This window comes from Dermacentor silvarum, chromosome 1 (assembly GCF_013339745.2).
Source record: "Dermacentor silvarum isolate Dsil-2018 chromosome 1, BIME_Dsil_1.4, whole genome shotgun sequence".
Lineage (NCBI taxonomy): Eukaryota > Metazoa > Arthropoda > Arachnida > Ixodida > Ixodidae > Dermacentor > Dermacentor silvarum.
Genome location: NC_051154.1, coordinates 143690476 through 143716652, shown reverse-complemented (window position 1 = coordinate 143716652; position 26177 = coordinate 143690476). Strand labels below are relative to the sequence as shown.

The 26177-nt window shown below is 46.4% G+C and overlaps 1 protein-coding gene across 1 annotated transcript in view; it reads right to left on the bottom strand.

The window, feature by feature from the left end:
* The window catches only part of LOC119436171 (zip homologous protein 2-like), a 74632-nt gene that overhangs the window by 5133 nt on the left and 43322 nt on the right, over positions 1-26177 (bottom strand). Inside the window, exons 6-11 of the mRNA XM_037702936.2 lie at positions 22923-22994; positions 22060-22160; positions 8119-8179; positions 7627-7669; positions 5747-5837; positions 2180-2210 (exon numbers count right to left, since the gene is read on the bottom strand). Of these exons, the coding sequence (XP_037558864.1) occupies positions 2180-2210; positions 5747-5837; positions 7627-7669; positions 8119-8179; positions 22060-22160; positions 22923-22994 (399 nt within the window). The remainder of the gene's footprint in view (positions 1-2179; positions 2211-5746; positions 5838-7626; positions 7670-8118; positions 8180-22059; positions 22161-22922; positions 22995-26177) is intronic.

Genomic DNA, 26177 nt, shown 5'->3' with positions numbered 1-26177 from the left:
GCATTGGGAGCTAACAAGTAGTTTGTTTGCATGCACTGGGCTCTTCGGAGAGTGTGAATGATCGCTGTAAAATGTGATGAGCCTGTAAAGTATGGCTACCTTCTCCACTACGCAAGCTCTTATGTTTTATGTCTGTACTGTGCCCGCGGGGGTGAATATTTGCCGTACTTTTGCTGCTAGTTTATGTGTATTTGGCCGCAGTTGACATTTAGAAATATTCAAAAAAGTATCCGAAAAATATTCGCATACAGCCATTACTGAATACACGATCATCTTGTTTTAACCGTGTGCTATAGTGTCATAGAAAAGCATAAAATAGAGGTGTGAGGGGAGCGGAGCGAGGGGAAACGCAATATAGCTGCACGCAAGCGGACGCGCTAGAGAGCGTCACGTGAAAGGGCAGTGTGAACCTTCCTGACAACTCCACGTCACAAAGAAGAAACATTAGTCGACATCATTTTTGAAGTCATACACGATGTTGGAGAGAATATAGAGAGCTTGGGGTCTTGACACAGAGTGGTGATTACTCCATACACCACCACCGATGTGTCAATCTGGCAGGTGCATGGCATTTTCCTAGTCGTTATAAGTTTCTTATCACATTATTAAAAGCAGAGGAAACAAGAAAAGGACGCCTGCCTTGGCCGCATATTATTCGACCACCAAATAAAGCTACAGATGGTACGTCAGAACGCTTGACTATCCATGAGGCTGCGCCATTAATGCTTTTGTTCGTATTTTTGTCGATGCAGTCGGAATTTCCCTAAATGTCAGTTTTTTTTGTCGTTTTAATCGTATTCTCCATCTCATCTTTTAAAGCGCTAGCTGTCTTCCTAATGTCCGTCTGGCTTTGTTCAATTACTGATTATCCCGCATTATAATTTTACTCCTATCGTTTACTCCTGATTTTTTATATTTAAAATATATTTTTATATTTTATATATTTTTCTTAGGCTTCTGGTACAAATTTAACGTACGCCGCTCAATTCTTGGCCGACGTGTTGTGGATGCTATGCGTCACTGAGACAGCAACGACTTCCTGTTCGTTGTCTTTGTTAAGTGATTGAGGCCAGCTGTCTCTCAAATCGTAAGAGGACCGTCTGCTGCAATCCATTCCTCATTCACGACTGCGTGCAAAGTGCAAGCCTTTGGTGCGCGGCGCACGTACGCCAGTCGGTGAGTGCGATGCCACGCAAGTTCGCCAACACAGAGCAAGCATTTGGAAGGCAGAACGCTCAAGAGATATTTGTTCTCAAACGTACCAGCAGAATCCTCTACAAATGTTTGCCATGTGGGTCAGCATACGTCTTATCTGCTCAAGTCGCGACAGTTCGAGCATGTGGGAGTAGTACATCATATAGTATAGTGCCACACTAGGCCGATGCAAAGGCTTCCCAATTCTAGACTAAGCTTTATGGAACCGAGCTGGTGAGGATACTACAAAGGACGTATCTTGTTTGCAATAAAAATCAAGCTATACGTTATTCTTCCCGTGGGGTCTGCCATTTACGCCTTTGATTCTCCAATGATCTCTTTTGGGAAGCTGACGTGAATACTCTTGTGATTGTGCGTATAACATGAACGTCCCGTGTTGGGCGTATTTTCGGACATGTACACGGAAATGAAACAGTGTAACAGATTGTCTGTCATGCTACTGTGAGTGCGTAGCAGGATTCACCCGAAGAGTTCACCCGTAGGATTCACGCAGGTTTCACCCGATGCGACCAGTGTGGACTCCTTGAGAGTATGCTCGAGGACACAGCGCATAGTCTGCAGGCAAGACTAGTCTTTGGTAAAACGAAAGAGTGGCTTAGCTGCGATCACGTCCTCAGTTTAGACAACCTGTACACATAATGACCCATTTAATCTGCATGGTTTTACTTCATCCTTTCTTACCACGTAAAAAAAAAAAACGAAAAAAAAAAAACGTGATAAATTAAAGTCAACGTGAATGCGAACATCCTCTGCAATGGTAACGTTCACGGAAGTGCTGGAAGACGTGGAACGCGTAGTGTTACCGAAGAGAAACCAAAGAACAAACGGTTTAATATTTTTTTTTAATGTTCCGTTGCGCTTTAGCTATGCACATATAGTGTACATTCTGCGTGGAATTGCGTTAAAATTGAATTAACATTGTAACACTAACAGCTTCGTCTGAAGAATGAGCCAGTTTTCTTACCTGCGGCGGCCAGCGTTTGCTGTTGAAAAGCCTAAAAGAGGAGGAGAAAAAGAAAACGAGGAAGTTGTTGCAATATATAGTATAATATCGTAATTTCCGATGCCTCGCCACCTTGCTCGGAAGACGAACTCATTGTACGCTCCTCTGGACAGAGTGCGGCACCAAATCGACGGAGTCAGTTTTGCGATGTTTGCATTTTAACAGCGAAGCTGTTTAAGCCAGCCGTAATTTGTGGTTTGTGGTTCGTATCAAGAAACTATTAAGAAATAAAAGAAAATAAACTTTCTTGCCGAGGCGGGATTCGGACCCGCGTACCCGTGGTCCCAAGGCGAGCATCTTTTTTTTCTGTTATGCGCCTGTCAGATGATGTGACTTCATGCCGATCGCGAACCTTTCACTTTGCTCCAGTTTCTCATAGGTCGCAGCTAATGGCTAGGTGACCCCACATGAAAGATTAATTTCTGGCAGTTGATTCCACTTTGTTTTAGCTTTGAGGCCAGATGGTGTTTAACTGTCTCTTAGAGCCACTCAGAGAGGCAAAACGACGGAATTCGCTGGTTGTGGATTCGCCATGTGCGTACAGAACAGAACCGCGGGTTTCTGACAGCGCGCACTTTGATTCTTGTGAGAGCATTACCTAGCGAAATGGCGGACGCGGTGCTCTCTGTCGTTCAATAAGCTGGGGTACTAAGGTAAGTGATATGTTTTAATGCGAAAGCATTTTATGCCCCACGAAGCGGAAAATCCGGCGTCTGTCCGGCGTTAATTAACATCTGATGGTACCAAAACCCGCGTGACAAGTTATGACGTCACGTTTCAATGTCAAAACCAACTTGGCCCACACCAAAAAAAAAAAAAAGAAAGACTTAATTTGTGCGATTTGAAAATTGAGTTGACCCATGTTTAATACCGACCTGGCCCACTGCCGAAATTGACTTAGGGCTCACCCTAATATTAACATTGCCCAATTCGAGCACATGACCAAGTGATGTGACATCATGTGACATAGTCACGTAACCAAGTAAGAACCTTAAGTTGAAAGGTCACAACACCAAGTGATGACGTCATGTGACATGGACGTCGACATAGTATGGACGTCGATGTAGTCGACACGCCCAGAATGCTATCGCATTCAATGCGTGTAAGGAGACTTAAGTGCCTCTGTAACTTTTTTAAATAAATGTCTTACCGCGAGGTTGCTAGCTCTAGAACGGGAAGCCATAAGTCACCGTCTTTTCGCTGCCTATGCTCGCGATCCATGCCACGGACCATAGTGCTAAAGAATATAGATGACAACGATGATGCAAATTGCATAGCGCAAATCGGGACAGAAAGAGCATGAGTAGCAAATTCTATCGCTCTGCTCGTGCGCAATGCATGTCTTCCCATAACCCATAAATGACCCCAATGCGTACGTACGCAGATACCGTACTTTTTTTTTCTTTTCTTAAAAAAAAAAAAAAAAAAAAAAAAAAAAAAAAAAAAAAAAACGTTCAAAATGAGCGAAATCGGGAAATTCACCGGAAAGGGGCTTTCGACGGCCACAACTGCCATATTTTTGTTTGTTGTATGCAAAAATATTTCTTTTTCACGAAGCTATATACCAGGTGTTTTTTTTTTTTTAGAAGGTCCAAATTAAAAAAAAAAATTGCCTGTGCCAGATAGCACAATTCTAACCCTTGCTCTAAATTACTCCATGAGGCGACAATTAGTTAGGCGAGAAATAAAAATGCTTCATTAAATCAACATACCTAATTACGCCGAACTGTTAAATTAATTACATTAGGGCATATATTTCAATCTATTAATTATAGCCGGTGAGTTAACAAGGCACATCCACTTGGAACAAATTCTCAGGACTGGGCCAGTTTCAAGATATTAGTTTTCAATGTGTCCGACGAAATGCACTGGCGTTCTAGTTATTACTTCTTTTAAGAAAACACTGTTTTACGCATTGAAGCACGAAGGTAACTGGAACACTAATGCACTTCGTCGGACACACTGAAAATTAATATCTCGAAACTGGCGTAGTCCAGAGAATTCGTTCCAAGTGGATACGCCTTGCGAACTCGCCGGCTATAACTCGTAGATTAAAATCATCATCATCATCATCGTCGTCGTCGTCGTCATCAGCCTATCAGCCATCAGCAGTCAACTGCAGGACGAAGGCCTCTCCCTGTGATCTCCAATTACCCCCGTCTTGCGCTAGCTGATTCCAACCTGCCCAGCTCCATTTTTTTCTATTAATGTCAATTAGAATATTCTAGTTGACATTAAGCGGAAAAAGTGGAGCTGGGAAGACCATGGTAGGATGGATAACCTGTGGACCATTAGAGTTACAGAATGGATACAAAGAGAAGGGAAGCGCAGTCGCGGACGGCAGAAAACTAGGTGGGGTGATGAAGTTAGGAAATTTGCAGGTGCAAGTTGGAATCAGCTAGCGCAAGACGGGGGTAATCGCAGATCGCAGGGAGAGGCCTTCGTCCTGCAGTGGACATAAATATAGGCTGATGACGAGAATATCGGCTATCCCCGTTTGCTCTCCGATCCACACCGCTCCCTTCCTGTCTCTTAACGTAAGGCCTAACATGTTTCGTTCCATCGCTCTTTGTGCGGTCCTTAACTTGTTCTCGAGCTTCTTTGTTAACCTCCAAGTTTCTGCCCCATATGTCAGCACCGGTAGAATGCAATGATTGTGCACCATTCTTTTCAACGACAGTGGTAAGCTCCCAGTCAGGATTTGGCGATGCCTGCCGTATGCACTCCAACCAAATTTTATTCAGTAAATTTCCTTCTCATGATCAAGGTCCCCTGTGAGTAATTCACCTAGACAAACGTACTCCTTTACAGACTCTAGAGGCTGACTGGCGATCCTGAATTCTTGTTCCCTTGCCAGGCTATTGAACATTGTCTTTGTCTTCTGCTTATTCATCTTCAACCCAATTCTTACACTTTCTCGGTTAAGTTCCTGAATAATTTGTTGTAATTCGTCCCCATTGTTGCTGAATAGGACAATGTCATCTGCAAACCGAAGGTTGCGGAGATATTCGCCGTTGATCCTCACTCTTAAGCCCAGTTTAAGAGCTTGAATACTCCTTCTAAGATTTAAATATGTGCTGTAAAATAATGAAATAAAAAGTTATGATAATTATGTGAATTATTTAATTAGTCGTTTTGATTTCTAGTAGAAGTAATGTCCACCTCATCGATTAATTTAGGTCAAGGATTAGAATTGTGCTATCTGACAAAGGCGATTTTTTTAAAAACTGGTGCAGCTAAAAAAAAAATAACACCCTGTGTACGTACCTCTATAATTGTGTTCCTGGATTGAAAATGTGCTACATTGTCAATCAGTTTCAGATGGTGACCCTCATCATTTCTTCGATCTGGCCACGGAGTTTCACTTACGAAGGTGACCTAAGTTGCGGTTGAATAAAGTTTATCTTTTTTTTTTCTTATTCCCTTCCTTCCTGTATAAGACATAATGTGCTTGGACTAACCACGCCTACATGGCGTACCGCCGCAACATCAGCGAGAAGACATGCAAGGACATTGGGCGTGCCTTACGGTGGGGTGGTGTGACTGCTGCGAGGATAGCGCGGCCACGGTGCTGACCATCCTCATCGTAGGCGTACTGGCTTCTCTGCTGGGATATGCCCTGCGGTGGTCGTGCGACATCTGTCAAACGCCGCGCGTACACATCGGTGTCCTCTTGCAGTATTACAAGCGCTCGCTCGCCCCATCTGGCCATTTTGCTGCTTAAAAACAGGGAGGGGCCCTGTTCCGGCTTTCACCACAGAAAATAGAGCGGGCACGAAAGACTGTGGCGACACACTATTGCAAACAGCGCGAAAGAAAACGGGACTAAGATTAAGGGAACCACAATTGTGCGCCAGTACACAACCCCGCAGATTTTCAACAGTTTTCATCTGCAGATAATCTCAAATACACAAATTAATTTCGCCGTACATAAAACGGGGAAAATGATAAATATGTGTGCTTGAGGCATAATAGGCTTTTATATTATCGGCTATGTATAAAGGGGCGTCGCACTACGTTCAGCTAATTTGAAAAAAAAAAACGCTTTTTTATGCGAAAGTGTCAAATGGCCCCTTGAACGACAAAGCAGGCGTCCCGTCGTCTGTAACAGCGAAACGGCACCTAAAATCGCATTGCCATTGGCTGCGACGCAACGTCACGAGCGCGGCTCGACGGAGCAGAGCAGGCGACACCTGCAGCTGCTTTAGCGCGCCAGGTGTTGCGTGAGGGGAGAAGGCATCGCCACGTCACCCTCGCTCTCGAAAGCCGTCTCTCTCACCCCCGCTGGGCTTGGCTGCTTTGCGCGCCTGCCAGCCTTGGTGGCCGCTTCTGCTTCCTCGGTCTCTCGTCGCGCAGAACGTCGGTGGCGTTGGCACCACAGGCTGCTTGCTGGCTCGGGCTGCACGTACCGCTATGGTACATTACTCGCAGCGCAAAACTCGAAGGACCGCTCAGCGGCGTTCAATTGTACATTAATGCTGACTCATAAGAAGTGCTTAGGTGTCCTCGGCTTTTTTTTTTTTTTTTTTTTAGCATAACAGACTGATAGGTGCACGGGACCGCAGGCTCACTGCTGTCAAGGCGCGTGCAATATCGTCTATATACTGTTTACAGGTGTGTTTACGTAATGCTGGTCTTTTCTTTTTCGTTTTTTCTTCAGATTTTTTTTTCGTGGTTGTCGTCCTAAGCGTTTCGAGCCGAATTAAACAAACTTAGAGCCATGCTGTAGACCTTTTTATGGTTCCGAGGCACCTAGCTGCTTTTGTTGACCACAACCATATATATATATATATATATATATATATATATATATATATATATTGTGGTTGACTTTCGGGCTCGTCTGTTCAATATGTCCGTTAATAGAATGACACTATGCTATTGCTTGTCGGGGCAAGTCTTCACGAATCTCCTCTAATCAACTGTAGTTCGTATTCAAGGGAATTAGTGAAAGCGTGCCTTACGATCGAGCACAACGTCAAACGCATTCTCGACAAAGATGTGAGCCAGAAAGGGGTACTTGGAAGCTTTTTGGGGACGCAGTCACGCTTCGATAGCACGCGGACCAATATATGTTATGTAGTAAGCGTAGGGACTCACTCGAGCTCGTCATGCAATCCTACATGACCAGCGCGCTATAGGCGCGGCTGGCCTGTCAGCGTGTCTTGACCTGTGTTTTGCTATACTGTGCGGACTGACAGGTGTAGATGGTCGACCAAAATATTTGTCATGACAGTACGAGTCACTTCAAAGCGCAATTAAATATGTTGGTGCTTTGGTCATACCTTGCCCTTGCGCCATAAAAATGCAGACATCGTTATCATCATTACCATCAATTAAATATGCTGCAGTAAAATTACTTTCGGACGCTTAAATTTGAGCATTGATCTATGTTGCTGCAAACTTACCATGCCAGCCATCATGGCCACAGCTTGCTTGCTTGGGGTGTAGCTTTTAAAAAAATGGGAGAAAAAAAAAGGGGGAGTTTAACGTTACTGCATAGGAAAAAATAATAATAAAAGCGTCACTAGCGTTATACGAAACAGTCGAAAGCTTACCGTAACGCCTTGTGCAAACCAATGACCACACGTGAGGCTGTTTACTGAGCAGACACCACTGTTTAGCAGATTAATCGTACAGCGCAGTGCGTAGAAAGGCGCATACAGCAATGGAGTATTTGCACATGCGCCGCCCGCGTCTAGCAGCGAAGAAAATATATTTCTATCTTATGTTTTGTACTTCTTACGCGCATCTAACACGACCATAAATTTTAATCTACCAGGAAAAGGTGGCACATTTTTAACTTTAACTAGAAAATGGGGAAAAAAAGTATGTCTTTGTTCACTGTGTACCGTCAGAGGCGAAGGAGGTGCAAATGATTGTGCATTTCTAAACATTACCCTGTTGCGACGGCGTGCTTCTTCCTCTGGGAACGATTCAACGGAGTGTGCAGCGAGAACTCTGTAAAAGATACCAAACGAAAGATAAACAGACTGCGGTCGTGTTCACTCCACAAGCTGGGGAGCTGTGCACAGCTCATGTACACTGTGTTCAGGTCTTCTAGATTGCAGCACAGTACGCTCAGCGGAATAACTTTCTCCGCATTCACTTACAGAAGGAGCTAGACCCCAAGGTTAGGAAGTGCCTTGGAGACCTCCCATGAAAAATGACAACGTGTAAACTTGGCTTATGACAGGCAAAAGAAGACACAACGGTCAGTTACACATAGTATACGTACACGCAGTTACAATTAAAAAATACGCAAAAATAACAATGTGAAATTCGTAAGACTACAACAGCTCAGTAAAGATCACACAACTAGAGACAATATTGATCACCGCAATATGTTTGCTGTAATCAACGTGGTCAGCAGATTTTATTATTATTATTATTATTATTATTATTATTATTATTATTATTATTATTATTATTATTATTATTATTATTATTATTATTATTATTATTATATTATTATTATTGCTTTGAGTGGCTGGAAGGGCAGGGGGTGGGGGATGGGGGGGGGGGGGTGAATAACGCAAGAAGCGAACTGTTTATTACACAGTTTAGTAGTTGATTCAGGTGTTGGATACCTATGAAATGTGCAGTTAATTTCTCAAGGCGAAGTAAGAAATCATTGGTCTTTGCGGATATTGTCTTTCCAGCGCGCTTATCAGCACTCCATTCACCACAGTGCTGATAAGTGCCAACTGGAAAATCAATGCATTTCGCCAGATTTTAGGACGCATGTCTCGAAACTGGCGCTAAGCACAGGATTTCTGCTAATTGTAAATTATTTCATTACTGTTCGTCTTCAATTCCATAATTGGAACATGCGTTCTAAAATGATTAATTACAAAATTGATTAGGGAAACTTTGTTAATTGTCTAAGAACACTCTGCAGTTTGTCTTGCAAGTAGTGTGATAGAATCGCGATATCCACAACGGGAGATCCGTTTACGGTAAAATATAGATAACCCGGCCGGTAGCCTCCTACATACGCGCGTCCAGTTTTGGTCACCTAATTTTCGGTATGTCTTTCCGTCGCTACCTAACCTCTTTCACTTCAGCTTGGGTCTCAGGGTAGTCCATGATTCTAATGGCTGTGCTGAGGGAACCGGGCCCAACCGTCGGATCAACTTGGGTCGCTGTGTATGTGCCGCTCTTCAATGAACCTCTTTGACGTCTAGTTGGGTCACTTGCCACGCGGAATTGAGCCCGCGTCATATATATTAACGTCGGCAGTCGTCCCGAGATATTTCTGCTGGAATTTCTTGTCTGAGCTCAGTTTATGGTGGCACAACGATGGTCTTCCAGTGCAGAAAGAGGGAGAAATAAACGTTTATTTCTGAACTATAGCAGATGAAAATAAAGTCATTTAAAAAATTTTCAGAGGCGATTTAGCGCTAAATTGGAGAGAAATGCGTTAGCGCTACGTTGCACCCCTTTCAGGTCCCGGGTGCATGATTTAGAACGCGTTCGCCACATTACAAAGTGTTCGGGATCTCGCTCAACAGACGCCCTGCATCTTCGAGGAGCGAAGTGCAACTGACGGTGGTCCGGAGCACACGAGCTCGACCACGTGAAAATTCGTCCGCGGCCACGTGATACGCAAAGAAAGAACGCAGTGACATTTTTAATTGCGTTAGCATTCGGGGTGCCAAAGTGGAAAAAAAGTGCAGCGTGGGAAGTCGGGATATATCTTTATTTAGAAAGTACTGCTAGTCTGAATGCCATATACTTTGGAGAATAGAGACTGCTGGTCTCCAATGAACCGGGTCTTCGATGCCAACTTGGGTCACTGGGTGTGTGCCAGTAGGTGTGCGCCACTCTTCAGTGAACGTCTTTGACGCCGACCTGGGTAACTAGGTTAGTGCCACTGGGTATTTGCCTGAAATTGCCCTGATGCCGAGTGGAATGGAACCCGTGTCACGAGGGTCCCTCATGGACAACAACCCGACGCATTGGCAGGCTGTGCGACAAATGCGCCGAGTATGTGCCGCTTTTCAAAGAACGCCTTTCACGTCAACGCTCTATCGAGCTGCGCAATTTATGCACTGGGTATGTGCGGCTCTTCAATGAACCTCTCGCTAGCTTGGGTCACTGGGTATGTGCCAGTGAGTGAGTGTCTGGCAAGCGAGGGAACAATCGTCAGCGTTCGCAGGCTCCGACGCGCCACGCATCTCATCTCGGAGGCCACGCGCGGACTTCTCCGCAGTGCCAGTAGATGGCGCAGCTTGTCCAGAAAGAAGCCCAGTTGCCGGATGACGCGTTTCTCAGCGTGCGCGCGAATCTCAGAGGCCTCGCGGCGGCGGCGGCGCTAGATGGCGCCGAGTGTTCTTAGGGAATAGGGTGCCTCGATGCCAGCGCCGCCGTTCAGGGTGGTGCCAACCTTTGACCGCCCCCGCGCCGCCGCTTTCTCGCTGCGACGCCATATTGTGTCACAGCGAGCCGTTGCGATTGCTTGGTGCCGGTGCTGAGTTCGAGGCACAGTGCGCGCGGATGCTTCGCGGACGCTTCTACTTGCTGGACAGTGTTCAGCCGCATGACTGACAAGCTATCAAGTGCATCGTGTCGACATGACGGGCTGTTGTGTTCCCAAGTGCGCCGGATCGACGCGTAAAGGACTGCGTTGTTTTCGCTTCCCCCGGGACCCAGAGCGACGGAAGAGATGGGAAGCCCAAGTAAAGCGCGATCACTGGAAGGCAACGGATAGTTCCTACATTTGCGAGGTAAGGGTCAAGAAAGTGTAGACTATCGCACCGTGTTTTTCATTTAAATAAGAAAGTATTCTCTGATCCTCGCTCACGTACCTACGTTCGCTCACGAACTAAGTAAGCACTGCACCGATGCTGTCTGAGTAGCGTATGGTTTGCGAGCGCGCGTCGCATAGGCTTTTTTCGTTTTGATGGGCGCAGTCTGTACCCTTATTTTAAGGACTGACGAAGATGCTCAGCCGCGAAATAGTCTTACATTAGCTACGAATCGTCACGTAAGCCACCTGTTTTCCTTTTTCACGGGAAGCACACATCGTGTGTGTCTCTTGTTTCTTTTTTTTTTTTCTTTCTTTTTTCGGTACTGGTTATTTGGGACTAAAGAACGCAGTGCTTCGTCTGGGGAGAGCGGCTGTTTTGTACGTGGTAAGCGAAACATTGTGATTTTCTCTGATTTCTCAGGAGATATCTTGCGGACGTTACATAGCTGATTTTTTAGACTTGTACATATTTGTAGCGTGGTGATCGTAAGCCGATGGTCATTCGTGCTCATTCCCGATCGTAGTGGGCACTGTGACGGTCTTTAAATGCCTGTGCACGGTATGCCCAGGTGTAGTAGAGTTAAGGGGCATCATGGGACCAAAATGTTTCGGCGCTTTCTGGCATGGTGTCTGTTGTAGCCTGTCCATTTCTTCGAAACGTGTGAAGCGAGGTAATACAGCATTGCTTCTGCTAAAATTTATTTTTAAGCACTGTAATGGGTTCTCTGTATTTACAAGGCAACTTTTCATATCAATAATCACTTCTGTTGTTTTACCTGTACTTAGAAACACTTTGAAGAGGACCAGTACGAGGGAAATCGACAGGATGGGCGCCGTCTGTTAAAGTCAACAGCCCTACATCATCATGGACTATATTTTCGAAGTGAAAAACATTGCTAATCTGTATTTGACTGTCTTAGTTTCATTTACGGTTTTTGTACGTGATATGTATGCAGTGTTGTTTATTTTTTCAATGTAGTTATCAGTGTTCTAATGGTTATTTATGAAATGTTCTGTACTCGCCATCGATGTGTTTGGCTGATGCGACGTATTCGATGGTAGCTGATGTATGTATTCTGGCTGGATATCTGGCTGGATATCTTGATTAATATTACCCGCGGTTGTGTTTTCTTGTTTGCATTCTTTTTTTTTCGATTTATATTGTGTGTAATAAGGTTGATGTACTCACTCGAACCCCCCCCCCCCCCCCCCCATGTAATGAATAAATAAAAAAAAAAAACTCTCACTATCCTGAATTGTGTGTCGAGCCTACCTTGCGAATTAATTTTTTTATCTCGTCTTTCAACATAACCTTCAGGCGCCACACAGTACATATAATTTTTCATGTACATATCTCTTTCATGATTGATTGTACTAGACATTATAAGTAAATGTATTTTGTGCATCGTTTGATTTCTTGTGTGTACTACGCAAGATTGACACAGACAAGTTACGTTACATTTTTCTCTACAGCACTAACTAAACCTTATTTTTACATCGCAGTTATTTTTACACCAGCTTAATCCTGTCAGCACACAGGTTTGTGGGCAAAAAAAAAGCAAAATTGCGCGTAGATATCGTCAAATAATTGCAACGAACGCGAAGAGCACGCGCAGCGCAAGGGAAACTAACCGCCGTGCGCGAGTGGCTGGCTACGGTAAAGGAGGCATGACGTGTAAACCAAAATACAACAGCGAAAAAGAAAAACTTACACACACAGGGGGTCGCAAACCTTATATACCAAGCATCGAAGCGCAAAAAAAAAAATAGTGCCTATTTTAAACATACACACGGCATATTAAATGTGATTGAATTAGGCAACTTGGGGCATGTTCCCGGCGCCATACATTTACGTCTTCGACCTTCGACGAGTTAACGGCTATTGGTTATAAAGATATGCAGATGGGACACCGATAAAAAAATCCTCATCAAGGCAAAGCACTTGGAAGCGCGCCGCGAGTAACACTTTATGAACTTCAGAATAGTGTTGGCCTGAGCTCGTTGGTTGCACATAGCACAAATGGTTTCCAGCAGAACGTATGGACACGGACAGAAAAGGACGACGACACACGCTGCAGCGTGTGTCGTCGTCCTTTTCTGTCCGTGTCCATACGTTCTGCTGGAAACCATTTGTACTTTATGAACGCAAGCGTAGCTGAGTCTCAGCTCGTGTGACACAATATGGCGGCGCCAGCGGGGTTGTCTCAACCCTGGACGGCGGCGCTGGGCATCGAGGCAGCCTATTAGGGAAGCGCGAAAGAGGTGTCCCACTGCAGTACACGCTTCATACATAACTCGTTTCGACGGTGGCAATACGTTGTGTCGCTATATTGATGGTAACTTATCGTCGACCGTCATCGTGAGATTGGTTCCACTGAATCTTTCATTAAAATTATTAATGTGTGCAAACATGAAAACACTCTGTCTTCTGTCTCCTTCCATGATTTAATAACACCAAAGTTTTTAAGACACTATCGTTTTTCAGACTGTACGGATTTTTTAAACAGCGAAGCTGTTCTAGCTAACCGTAAAAAGTGCGGCCTGCTGCCGCAAAACCTCGCCGAGCTATGACGTCACTACGTTGCCTAGCAACCACTTCGCGGAGCGGCGTGTGCCTCGCCTCCTCTCCGTGTCGTGCACATGTTGCCTTGACATGGCACGTTAAGTAGAGGGAAGGAGAGCATGCGCGCGGCGCGCGCAATGCTCGGGAGAGGGAAAGAGAAAATGAGAGCGAGATAGAGAGAGAAAGAAACTAGCAGCACCAACGAGGCAACGCGCAGAGCGGCTGCCGACGCCATCCGCGCTTCACCGTTTCCCCGCATTAGGGCCGAACGCACGGGGTGTCCGTGACTGCAGCAGGCGTCTCTGGCGGCGGCTCGGTACGTTTCGACTAGCCACGCCCCGGCAGATGCGGAGGCGCAGCTTGGCCGTGACGTCACCGGGGAGATAAAGCTCGGAGCCACCGCGACGGCGGCACAACTCTCGTTGACTCTGTGGCGAGTACATGTAGCCTTGACAAGGGACGACCAAAGAAGATCCGGACACCCGAAAAAGAAGCCGCTCATCTTGAAGCGCGCCGCGCGGCCAAGCGAGAATCTGCGCATCGGCGGCGAGCGGATTCGGAATACCGTGCCTATAGCAGCGCTTAGCATTTCCTAGCAAAACTTAGCCAAACCTAGTAAAACCTGGAAGAAGCTAGGTCGATCACCAGCTCCGCTGTTTACTCCAGCCTTGCACCACTAGTGCAAGCTGTCCACGTTTTTAGTTGCCTGTGCAGCAAGCGTACTTTCGCATATTCAAATTAATTAATTCATCTACCCCCAAGTGCCTTGGGAGCCGATGTCTAAAAGGCAAATTTTGAGGCAGTCAGATTTTAATGCGCACCCATTTTTTAATGATCTTGAAATTCGTGCCTAATTCGCGATGTTCATCATCGAATTTTATATCTCAATCGTGGGTATATCGAAACTAAGCGCGTCCTCCGGTGCGTCAGACGCCAACGCTTCGTAACTAAGTGTGGGACGAAGTGTGAATGATGGCATGTCGCGACAAATCCTGACACGGCACACAGCCGCACATGCTTGCTAGGCAAAGCGGGGCCGTATCAATAGCTGCCGCGACTGGCCGAGACGTTCAGTTTCAAGCTTCCTCGCGCTTGTCGTCACGGGGCGTTCCCGCTGACATAATAGCAAGGCCGACTTTCGTGCACTCCCAGCTCGCTTGGTTCCGATATTAGAGCAAACAGAGTTTCATACAATAATTACTGAAGCGAACTGTGGCGCTAGTGTCTACGGGAGTTGCAAGCAAGGCAGTTCAGCCAACATGGGAACGGTGGGTATGGTACATGGATTTGCGTAAACTTCGTCCTTCTGGCTTTAAATGGCTTGGTGACTTTGTACGACGGCAGGATTCGAACACAGGACCTCTAGCACAGAAACCCAATGTTGAAATAATCACGCAACAGACGCGTGGACAAACAAAACCACTGCAATTAGCAGCGATTATGCGTGCTTGCAAAGTCTTATTACCGTCTGTATTAAAAAAAAGATATTGCTTTGAATTTTAGATCAATTTAGGCCCAGATAAAGCTTAATAAACGAATTCAGCCACAAGAACGCCTGAAGCCCCAAGCATGAAGATCAGACAAATCCATGCACCTAGCCATCACTCCCATGGTGGCTGAACGACCGCAGCGCCAGAGTTGCCTCTAGTAACTATTGTAGGGAAACTCTATATGATTAGAGCTGTACATTTACGCTCCGCTCCGCTCAGACAGGCATATGGTAGCAATTTTCACAAAACCGCTAAGCGGCAATGTTAATAGCTTGCGCAGAACGCTCATGCCGGCAACGGAAGGAAGATCGCTTCCGTCGCTCCGCTTACAAAGCCAATTGAGCGGAACGGGAGAGCGCATCTACTTGACTTTTTAGTCGCTTAGCAGCCGAGGTCTTGGGAAGATGCGCTTATCAAATGCGAAATCCACGTAGTTCCCTGCAGTGCCTCAGCGTGTAAAATCTGAGCGGAGCGGTGCCTAACTTTCATCTATTGCCTCGGTTTACCGTTGAAATTTGATGATGAATATTTCGGATTAGGTGCGACTTTCAAGATTAAAAAAAAAAAGTTGGTGCATTAAAATGGAACTACCTCCAAATTTGCCATTTAAACAAATGCCCCTAAGGCTCTAATAAAAACGTTATTAAGAAATTTTAAATGCGTAAGCATTTATATGCTTACCCAACGAGAGAACTATCCGTCCGTCATGTAAGACGATCGCTTTCAAGATGGAGGCCGCAGCAGCGAGCAACTGTACCTTCGTGCTGCCTGTCGCTTGAACGCGAACGAAGCGGCGAGAACACAGCACTCACGGAGCTCTCAACACACACCGCACTCGGCCGGTTTCGCAGATCGCTTTCAAGATACGGGCCCGCGCGTCTCTTTTCAACGCTAAGTAAGCGGAGATAACACAGCGCGCCAAGCTATCAGCACTCGGCACTTTCTGTCGTCATCGCACATCTCTTTCAAGATACGGCCCGCGCCGCCGCGCCAGACGTAGCCGCCGCCGGGGCACGGTTGATCACGGTTCATAATAGTTCGACGTGTATGGATAAGGCGCTAAAGAGCGATAACGGCTTATAATGATCGGAACGTCATCAGCGCACCTGCAGTAGTTTGCTTGCCTCATCAATGAGTTACGCCGCCTTCCGCAGCAGTTCGTGTCGCCGCAGCGCTGTCGCATTTACCATAATAGCGCCAAGACGACCGCAGCCGCTTACCGAAGAAGAACGGAAACGTAGAAATGCACAGTACTCGCGTCAATACAGATTACGCCAGAAACAACTCAACAACGCTGCGCAGAGCGGGGAACTACAGCAACACGCTTCCGAACACAACAAGCAAGAGGAACGACGCCGTGCCGATGCCGCCCGACCCCCGACGTTCCAGGGAAAGCCGCAACGCACAACAAGCGCAGGAAATACAAGCGCGCCATAGCGTCACTGGGAACAAAGAACGAACCTGGACGATCAACAAGCGCAGGAAATACAAGCTCGCATGTATTTCCTTCATTTGCTATACATCTCCTGATCGTCATTTCATCCCACGTCCACATCCGCTGCCGGCTATCTATAACACGAGTGAACATTGCTTCTACTCGCCTTTTCTACGTCGTCTCGTGCAGGTCTCACTTAATAGTTCGGTGTTGCCACCACGCTTCTCCGTTTCACGATTCTTTCGCGGTCGTTCTCGCAATTATAAGAAACACAACAGCATACGACCACGAAACACCACGTCATTACTACTAAATGCTTAAGCATCATTTAGGTAACTCCTACAGAAGATTTTACGTGGAGTTTTTTTTTTTTTTTTTTGTTACTTCGTCATCTGAAGCTCAAGTTATTAGCAGCAAAGTATGTCCACCTCGCTATATAGGAATTCCATTGTAAAAAGGCTATTTCCGTTTTGTAAAAGGTGCAGCCTCGCTAAAGTTGCGCCACCTTTGCCCGACGCATGTGCGCATGCGCAAGTTACCGGAGAGAAATCTGGGGACTGTGCCTAGGTACTATGGAGGGGCACGCGCTTTGGTCTGTTCGTCCGTATAGCCGATGGCAAATTGGCAATGCGCACCGTTCAAACGGGATCACAGCGGCCGATAGAGTTCGTGACGGGGAAGCATACAAAACATGAAATTCGCTGTAGCAAAGTGTCATTATTCATTGTTCTGCGACCGCTAAAGCGACACCTATACCTGAGCCCCCACCACCGCGCTTCGCGCTGGGTAGCTTCGCCTACCTTGGCAGGAACCCTACGCGTCAAGCCTTCTGGTGAAGCATAGCTCATCATCAGCCTGTATCTATGTCCACTGCAGGAGGAAGGCCTCTCCCTGCGATCTCCAATTACCCCTGTATTGCGCTAGCTGATTCCAACTTGCGCCTGCAAATTCCCTAACTTCATCATCCCACCTATAGTTTTCTGCTGTCCGCGACTGCGCTTCCCTTCTCTTGGTATCCATTCTGTAACTCTAAATAGTCCACCGGATATCCATCCTACGCATTACATGGCCTGCCCAGCTCCCTTTTTTTCTCTTAATGTCAATTAGAATATCGGCTATATACCCGTTTGCTCTCTGATCCACACCGCTCTCTTCCTGTATCTCAACGTTAGGCCTACCATTTTTCGTTCCATCGCTCTTTTTGCGGTCCTTAACTTGTTCTCGAGATTCTTTGTATAACCTCCAAGTTTCTGCCCCATATGTTACCACCGGTAGAATGCAATGATTGTAAACTTTTCTTTTCAACGACAGTGGTAGTCAGGATTTGCTAATGTATGCAGTATGCACTCCAACCCAATTTTATTCTTCTGTAAATTTCCTTCTCATGATCAGGGTCCCCTGTGAGTAATTGACCTAGATAAACGTACTCCTTTACAGACTCTACACTCTAAGAAGAAAAGGAGGAAATGGGGTATTGAGGTTACTCCTTTAGGGGAGGAACTGATCTGCCACAACCATTCCTCCCTTTAGGGGGTAAGTGAGAGGGGATGAACTGTTACTCCCCATGCGGAGGACTAACAGTTGCTCTTTTCCGATGCTCCTCAAGGGAGTAACGGTTATTCTTTCCGGTGCTCCTCGAAGATGGAATTAATTAAATTAACCATTTATTCGCTAATAAAAAAAAATACTGGGCGAAAAAAAAAAAAACGCTCCGGCAAGTAGGAATCGAACTCACGTCCTCTCGCTTACAAGTCGGGTACCCTAACCACTTCACCATGGCAGCTCGGTTGACAAGTCAGGTTACCGAGTCGAGGTTAACCAGCTTAACGCAGGTGCGGCAATAACAGAAGAGACTCGGCATTTGGTGTATGCTATGCCGGGAGAGTCTAACGTTGCGCATACTTACAAATCTAAGCGACTACATAAAGAAAGCTGCCCGATTATTCTTACGGTGATTTAAACTGAGACATTACGTGATCTTTGTGTATATAGCGAGCGCGAACGGGGCACGCAAGACGACAGAGGACAATTTCTCTATCGCTTAGCGTGCCCCTTTTGAGCTACACATCGCTTCAGTTAAGTTTATAATCTCCTTGCAACGAAAGGAACTCCTTAGGTACTACTGGCCAAGAAAATCTGGCAATCCATTTATGACTTGCGCGCTTAATGCGTATCGTTCACTTATGGTGTGCACGCACACGAAGTGCACGGCTCTTCAGATTCCACCTTTTAAATTTCAGGCAATTTTCTCACGAAGATGCAAAGTGCTGCTTCACATCTAGTTCAAATAGACAGTACACGAGCTTCCAACTATTCATGATATATAGACAATACCGCGTTCGCCGCATCACTCCACGAGACGGACGAAAACAGCAGAGTGCATGGGGAGTAACTGTTGCAGTTCGTCCTCGCCGTTGCTCTCTTTCGGACCAGGGATCGTACACTTACTCTCCCAAATTTGCACACGCCACGCACACTCCTGCAGTTACTCCCTTGAGGGACGAAAGTGCCCTTTTTTGGACTAACTGTGCAGTTACTCCCGTTTTCCCCGGAATACTTCTTAGAGTGTAGAGGCTAACTAGCGATCCTGAATTCTTGTTTCCTTGCCAGGCTATTGAATATTATCTTTGTCTTCTGCATATTAATCTTCAACCCCACTCTTACACTTTCTCGGTTAAGGTCCTCAATCATTTGTTGTAATTCGTCCCCATTATTGCTGAATAGGACAATGACATCTGCAAACCGAACGTTGTTGAGATATTCGCCGTCGATCCTCACTCCTAAGCCTTCCGAGTCTAAGAGCTTGAATACTTCTTCTAAGCATGCAGTGAATAGCATTGGAGAGATTGTGTCTCCTTGCCTGACCCCTTCCTTGATAGGTAACTTGCTACTTTTCTTGTGGAGAACCAAGGTTGCTGTGCAATCCTTGTAGATATTTGCCAAGATATTCACGTATGTCTCCTGTGCTTTTTCATAATCTATGAAAGCCATATAGAGAGGTTGATTGTACTCCGCAGATTTCTCTATTACCTGATTGATGACATGGGTATGATCCATCGTAGAATATCCCTTCCTGAAGCCAGCCTGTTCTCTTGGTTGGCTGTAGTCAAATGTTGCCCTGATTCTATTTGAAATTACCTTGGTGAATATTTCATGCAATACTGAGAGCAAGCTAATGAGTCTATAATTCTTCAATTCTTTAATGTCTCCCTCCTTATGGATGAGTATAATGTTGGAGCTCTTCCAGCTTTCTCGTACACTTGAAGTCGTGAGGCATTGCGTATAAATTTAAGGGCCGCAAGCTTTTCAAGTATGATATCTCCTCCATCTTTGATTAAATCGACTGTTATTCCATCTTCTCCAGCAGCTTTCCCCTGGTTATGACTTCGAAGGCCCTTCTAACTTCATCGCTAGTTATAGAAGGGTCCTCTATATCCTGTTCATCACTACTTCGAATGAAAATAGCTTGGCTGCTCTGGGCACTGTACAGGTCAGTATAGAATTCTTCCGCTGCTTTTACTATGTCATAGAAATTGCTGATGATATTACCCTGCTTATCTTTCAGTGCATACATCTTGCCTTGTCCTATGCCAAGTTTTCTTCTCACTGATTTCATGCTGCGTCCATATTTTACGGCTTCCTCAATCTTTCCCGCGTTATAATTTTGAATATCCCTTACTTTCTTAATAATGATCAATTTCGACAGTTCAGCGTATTCTATCTAATCTCTTGAGCTTGACACTTTAATGCTTTGTCGTTTCTTTATTAGGTCCTTTGTTACTTGGGAGAGCTTACCTAGTGGTTGCCCTTGGTGCCTTACCTCCCACTTCAATTGCTGCTTCTGAGATCAGCCTAGTTACGGTTTCATTCGTTACCTCTATGTTGTCTTCATATTCCTGTTCTAAAGCTGCATATTTGTTTGAGAGCACCAGCCTGTAACAACTAGAACACATGTCAAACAACAACTGTAACAACGTGTCATTATGCAATGCATGGTTTGCGGACGCTAAAGCGGCATCTACCTAAGCCCCACCCCCGCGTTTCACTCTTCTGGGCAGGAACCCTCCGTGTCAGGCCTGGTGGTGAATCATAGAAAACAAAAAAGAAAAAAAAAACCTACTGCAGAAGTTAACGGGGGAAATGGTATAATAATGCAAATTTAAAATAAGGACAAGGGAAGAAAGTTCACCAACGATTACGATACTCCCTAATGCGAAATTCGAGCGCAGCTCTTTAGGTGTTTTGAATTCCACCGGTTGCGTCGCTCATTGTCAAGAAATAAAGCGGAACACGGGAAGGCGTGGCTCGCGCGGAGCGCATTCTCTAGTAGCGGCGGCGGCGCAGGCGAAGTAGCGCAGTGCGCCCGAAGCCCACGCCAGCGCTTCGTTTCCATATATGGTATCGTTGGACGTGCTCCCCGCATGCCTTAGTCATGACGTCATCGGCGACCGGGTGACAGCGCCCGCTACTGTGGCGCCATCTCGTAGCGGGTCGCCGCCGTGGAGCACGTCTCGTGCGGCATGCGTGCGGCACTCTGCTATCCTCCTGACCCTTTCGCCATACTCGCCTCCTCCGCTTTCTTCCTCATGCTTCCGCTGTACTCTCCTCTTCGGTACTCTTTGCGCTATCTTCGCCATCGCCGTCTTTCATCCTCCGCTGTACCCGTCGTGGTTGCTCAGTGGCTATGGTGTTGGGCTGCTGAGCACGAGGTCGCGGGATCGAATCCCGGCCACGGCGGCCGCATTTCGATGGGGGGCGAAATGCGAAAACACCCGTGTACTTAGATTTAGGTGCACGTTAAAGAACCCCAGGTGGTCCAAATTTCCGGAGTCCCCCACTACGGCGTGCCTCATAACCAGAACTGGTTTTGGCACGTAAAACCCCATAATTTAATTTTTTTAATCCTCCGCTGCGCTTTGCTCGTTCCTTCTGCCGGTTATGCCTAGGCCGACGCTCAACGCAGGAACGGGCGCCTAGCTGCGCTCTAATAACGTTTTAACACGCATTCAAACAACTGACCTCCCCATTACGAGCGCGGTGGTGTGACCGCTACGCCACAAAATACGAACGGAGGGGTTGCTTATTTCGGAGTATTTATCCGCGATTGACTAGTGCAGCTCGGCTAGGGACAAACGGGGGAAAGCGTATCCGCGCCCGTAGTACCTAGGCGCAGTCCCGACATTTTTCTCACGCATGCGCACGCGCGCAGCAAAGCGCGACGTATCCTTCTCGTCTCTGCACCGTTGCCAAAACGGAAACGCGCGTAAGAACGCCACGTTTGCTGCGCTTATGGCCTTTTATTAAAAAAAAAAACTTGTATTGTCTAAAAAAAAAAAAAAGAAACCCTGTATATAACTCGACCAAGTGACCTACCGCTACCACGTGACCGGCTTCCCACACTTCAGACACAAACACTTTTTTTTTTTCACTTTTACACGCATAATCCTAAAGAAAATGTAACTGCATTCTTTCTTTGCACATCACGTGGCCGCTGATTAATTCTCTAAGAGTGATGAAATAGATATACATTCTGGCCACTGTGCTTCGGGCCTCTCAACGGAATAAACACTTGTCAGGGCACCGAGTGACAGTGTTTCTTACCGTTGCTCGATTGCGAGGCGGTCGGCAGCTCAAAAGCTGGCGGGGCGGGGTAGTCAGGCCGAGTCAGGAAAGGTGGGGACTGGCTGATGTCGATGCCAGTGCTGCGTATCAGAGAACTCATTACGATTGCTGCAGATTGCTTTGTGCACCCAATGCGGTGATAGCCATTATTTTTAATTTTTATTTCTTGGCGCGAGGAACTTTGCTAACATCAACTCTGGATGCATGCATGGACGCGCTTGAGCACCGGTTGCTAAGTCGAGCATATCCGCGAACTCGCACCACAGTGCACCACAGAGCGTTATTTCCTGAGCCAAAAGTATCGTCCGGCCGAACTTCTGAACGCACAAAGGTGATGACATAAAGTGTTTTCTGCCTTAAAAGTAGCATTTCGCGGGATAGAAGCGTGGCGTTCGTTAGGAGTAACCTTTTTCCTCTTGCGCATATTTCACAGCACATCCACTTAGCACAGGAAAATTGATTGCTGTCAGGACTCCCACGCTGAAACGTGCAGGCTCTTAGCATATACCTCGCAGGCAAATGTCAAGGCAAATGCTGAGCAAAAGGCGCAAAAGAAAGGAAGAAAAAAAAACGAGAATATTATTGGCATGATTTTACGAATGCATCATTGGTTGCGTCGGCGACAATTATGTTTAATGCTCACCAGTTTTGGACGCGGATGCAACTCGCTGCAAACAGTTCTGCGCGGATAGTAGATACAGCCATATATAGGCGCACCTCCCGAATGTACTCGTACACGCAGAAAGAAACGAGTCGAGGGCAGAAAAGTGCCCCCACGGCAGCGCTTCCGTCGCACTTGCGCGACGAGAGGAGCAACGCCACTGGGGGGCTACGCAGTGTACCTTTGCTGGTCTCTCAGCTTGCTCAGCTCGCTCTTGAGGGCGGCGTTCTCCTTGCGCAGACTCTCGGTTTGACTGCGAAGAGAAATCGAATTGCCGTTTGTCAAGACAATCCCCCCACCCTCTTTTTTTCCTCTCTCTCTCTCTATTTTGTACAATATGCAAGCCAATGCGCGTGTCCTGTTCTGTTAATGTGTCCCCGGATGGGTGCGTGGTTCTCAACAGGAAGCTTTGGTTAGAACACTCATTATTCACCTAGTGTGAAATGCAGAACTGTGTAGAAATGCGAAAGGGCTTATTTGAGAATAACAGAAGGGAATGCCACGGGAAGAGAAACGCAGTTGGAGGCGGCCTGGGTTAGGATAGTGCTATGATGTAAAGCAATTTGTGATAATGGCTTCGGTGCATGCAGGGCAGGCGTAATTGGAGACTTCTGCGTTGCACTTACCGTGAACACTCGACTATAATTGGAAGAAGAATACATACGTATATCCCGAGGGACAACTTTGTCGCCGCGAAAACTGATGAAAATAAATTTATCTGTGTTTTGTACGACAAACACTTGGCCTCTTGGTCGTATCTTGGTTTTTGAACGTGCACCTATATGTAGATTTTATTTTTTTACATTCTTGTGCCACCGAGGTGCGGCCGCCGCGCTTATGTTCGAACCTTCAGCCGGGCATCGGCATAAAGAGGGAGAGCGTACGGCACCCGCAAGCAGACATGGGCACCCTCACGAGTGCCTCCCTTACCCTCTTCTGCCCTCACCTTCACGTGATGATACGAGGTGAGGAAGGGCGGACGTTGTGAGGCGAGGGAGGGTGGAGTGACGATGTGAGGTTAAATGAGGAATAGATGATTCATGTTAACGCGATAGCGCTAAGGGCCCCGTGTCGCAGAAAATCCGGCGTCGGCGTGGATGTCGACGCCCGTGGCGGAGAAAATCATCCCGAACCACCCCGACCTCGCAGGCCACCCGCGTGGCGCAAGGTGTTAGTGCAAGAAAAAATCATTCCGAACCAGCCCCACCGCGTAGCCCAGCCGCGTGGTGCAAGGTGTTAGTGAACAAAAATTGAATTTCTCACAGTAAAATCCGTCAGAAAAATGGTAAAGTACGACTTAACCACAACCTACAGACATGGTGGCGTCGGACTGTTATCTGAATGTACGAGAAAACATAATTCTGTTACGAGGAAACTCAAACACAAACCTCTTTTGCCAGCATTGCTACCATACCAACAGCGGCGCGCTCGGGTAGGCTACTTGCCAAAATCTTATCCAGATGGCGGTCGCATCGTCGGCAGGTCAAATTGGGACTTGGCCTACGTAATGCGTTTTGGGCAAGCGCGCGCGTCGGGGCAATATCCAAACAATTAATAAAATAATAAAAAAGGCCCCACGGTCTTCACATTTTAATATAAGACGACTTATATCGGCCATGGAAGAACATCTTCCCAGCAATGCATTTCTGTTTAAAAGTGAAGCCGACTTTAAGGGGATCGGTGTAAGCTTGGTCTTTGTAAGCTGGCTTTCCCACGTGCTGTGTTGCAGTGAAACCTACTCGAAGAAAAACGCGATGCGAACGGGTCCCGATAACGCTATCGCGTCCCACTCTGAAAGGCAAAGCTTAAGCGTCCTCCAATTTTTTGTTAAGTACCGAAAACTCACTCAGATCGTATGCGTGGTGGGTTTAAAGTCTAAAGCTTTGAAGTGCGCTGGCAGGAAGTCTCTCTAGCGCAGATGTACGCGGAGGCCCACTTTTAACTGACTAAAATCGTAAATGGCTGTTGATGTTTTAAACCTTTTGAAAGATCTAGCCGCTGAAAGCGGCAACGAAAGCGGGATGAGTGACAGAGTGTCCGACGAAATGCATGGGAATTCCAGTTAACTTTGTGCTTCAATGCATAAAACAGCGTTTTTCTCAAAAAGTCAACTGGAACGCCCATGCATTTCGTCAGATACCTTGAAAATTAACATCTCGAAACTGGTTCAGTCCTGAGAATTCGTTCCAAGTGTATACGTCTTGCGAACTGAGCGGCTACAATTCGTAGATTGAAAGATGTGCCGTAAAATAATTAAAAAGTTAATTAGCGTAATTATGTTAATTATTCAATTGGGCGTTTTGATTTCTCGTGGAAGTATAATGGCCGCCTCATCGAGTAGTTTAGAACAAGGATTATAATTGTGCTATCTGCCACAGGCAATTTAAAAAAAAATTGGTGCAGCTAAAATGAAACACCCTGTATATATTAGCCTGGCATGAAGGTATTTTTGTCATTGCATGATACGTTCAATTCAAGAGAAGGTCCGAGTTCGTGAGATCTATGGGCCAAGGATACCTTTCTGCGTCTGATTGAGTGAGTCCGAGTGAGCCCGGCTGAGTAGGTATAGGAAAAACTTGATTTCGTCAGCGTTATAGGTGGGGTTATTAAGCGTGGTTTCTTCAGGCGGGCCAGATGGCCATCAATCAAGCGATGTCTCATGGCGACCTCTTCAGCCAGAGTAGAATTTTCACGAGTCCGAGTGAACCCGACTGAGAGTAGAATTTTGATGAGTCTCAGTCTCAGTGAGCCCAGCTGAGCATAGATCTGGTGAGGTTGAATCCGAGTGAGCCTGGCTGAGTATAGTTCTGATGAGTCTGAGTCCGAGTGATCCCGGCTGAGTAGAATTTCGGTGAGTCCGAGTGAGCTCCAAGTAAAAAATATAATTTGTAAGTGAGTCTGAGTGATCTTCGTTTACTTTGTCGACTTATGGTCAAGCGCCTAAAAGCAAAGCAGTGTGACACGCTTTGACATTAAGAGTGGCACTAGACAATCAGTGTTGTAAACTAAGCTCGCGGTTCGAGCTAAAGATTCATTTGAAATTGTACTAAACGGAAGGTAAGAGAAGGATGGTAACCTTTTCAGCGTGAGGGTGAGGGAGGGCGGATAATATTCTATAAGTGAGGACGAGGGTGATGGAGGGCGGTCAACTTTTTCAACGTGAGGGTGAGGTGAGGACGGTACTTGCATTGTGGGCGAGGAAAACAAAAACTGAGGGCATTGACCACCGCAAGTGAGTCCTTTCCGAGTGCACACATCCGCCGTGCCCTCCGTACCGCATCGTGTGTAGGCGGGTCGTGCCGCTCTTTTGCACGTTCCGTCTAGACAGCGAGCAGGCTTTCGCTTATTGGAAACAAAGGCCCGCAGTGTCCGGGAACAAGCAATGCCTGGGCGCACGCGCTCGCTCCTGTCCGAGGAAGAGAAGGCGCGAGCTGCC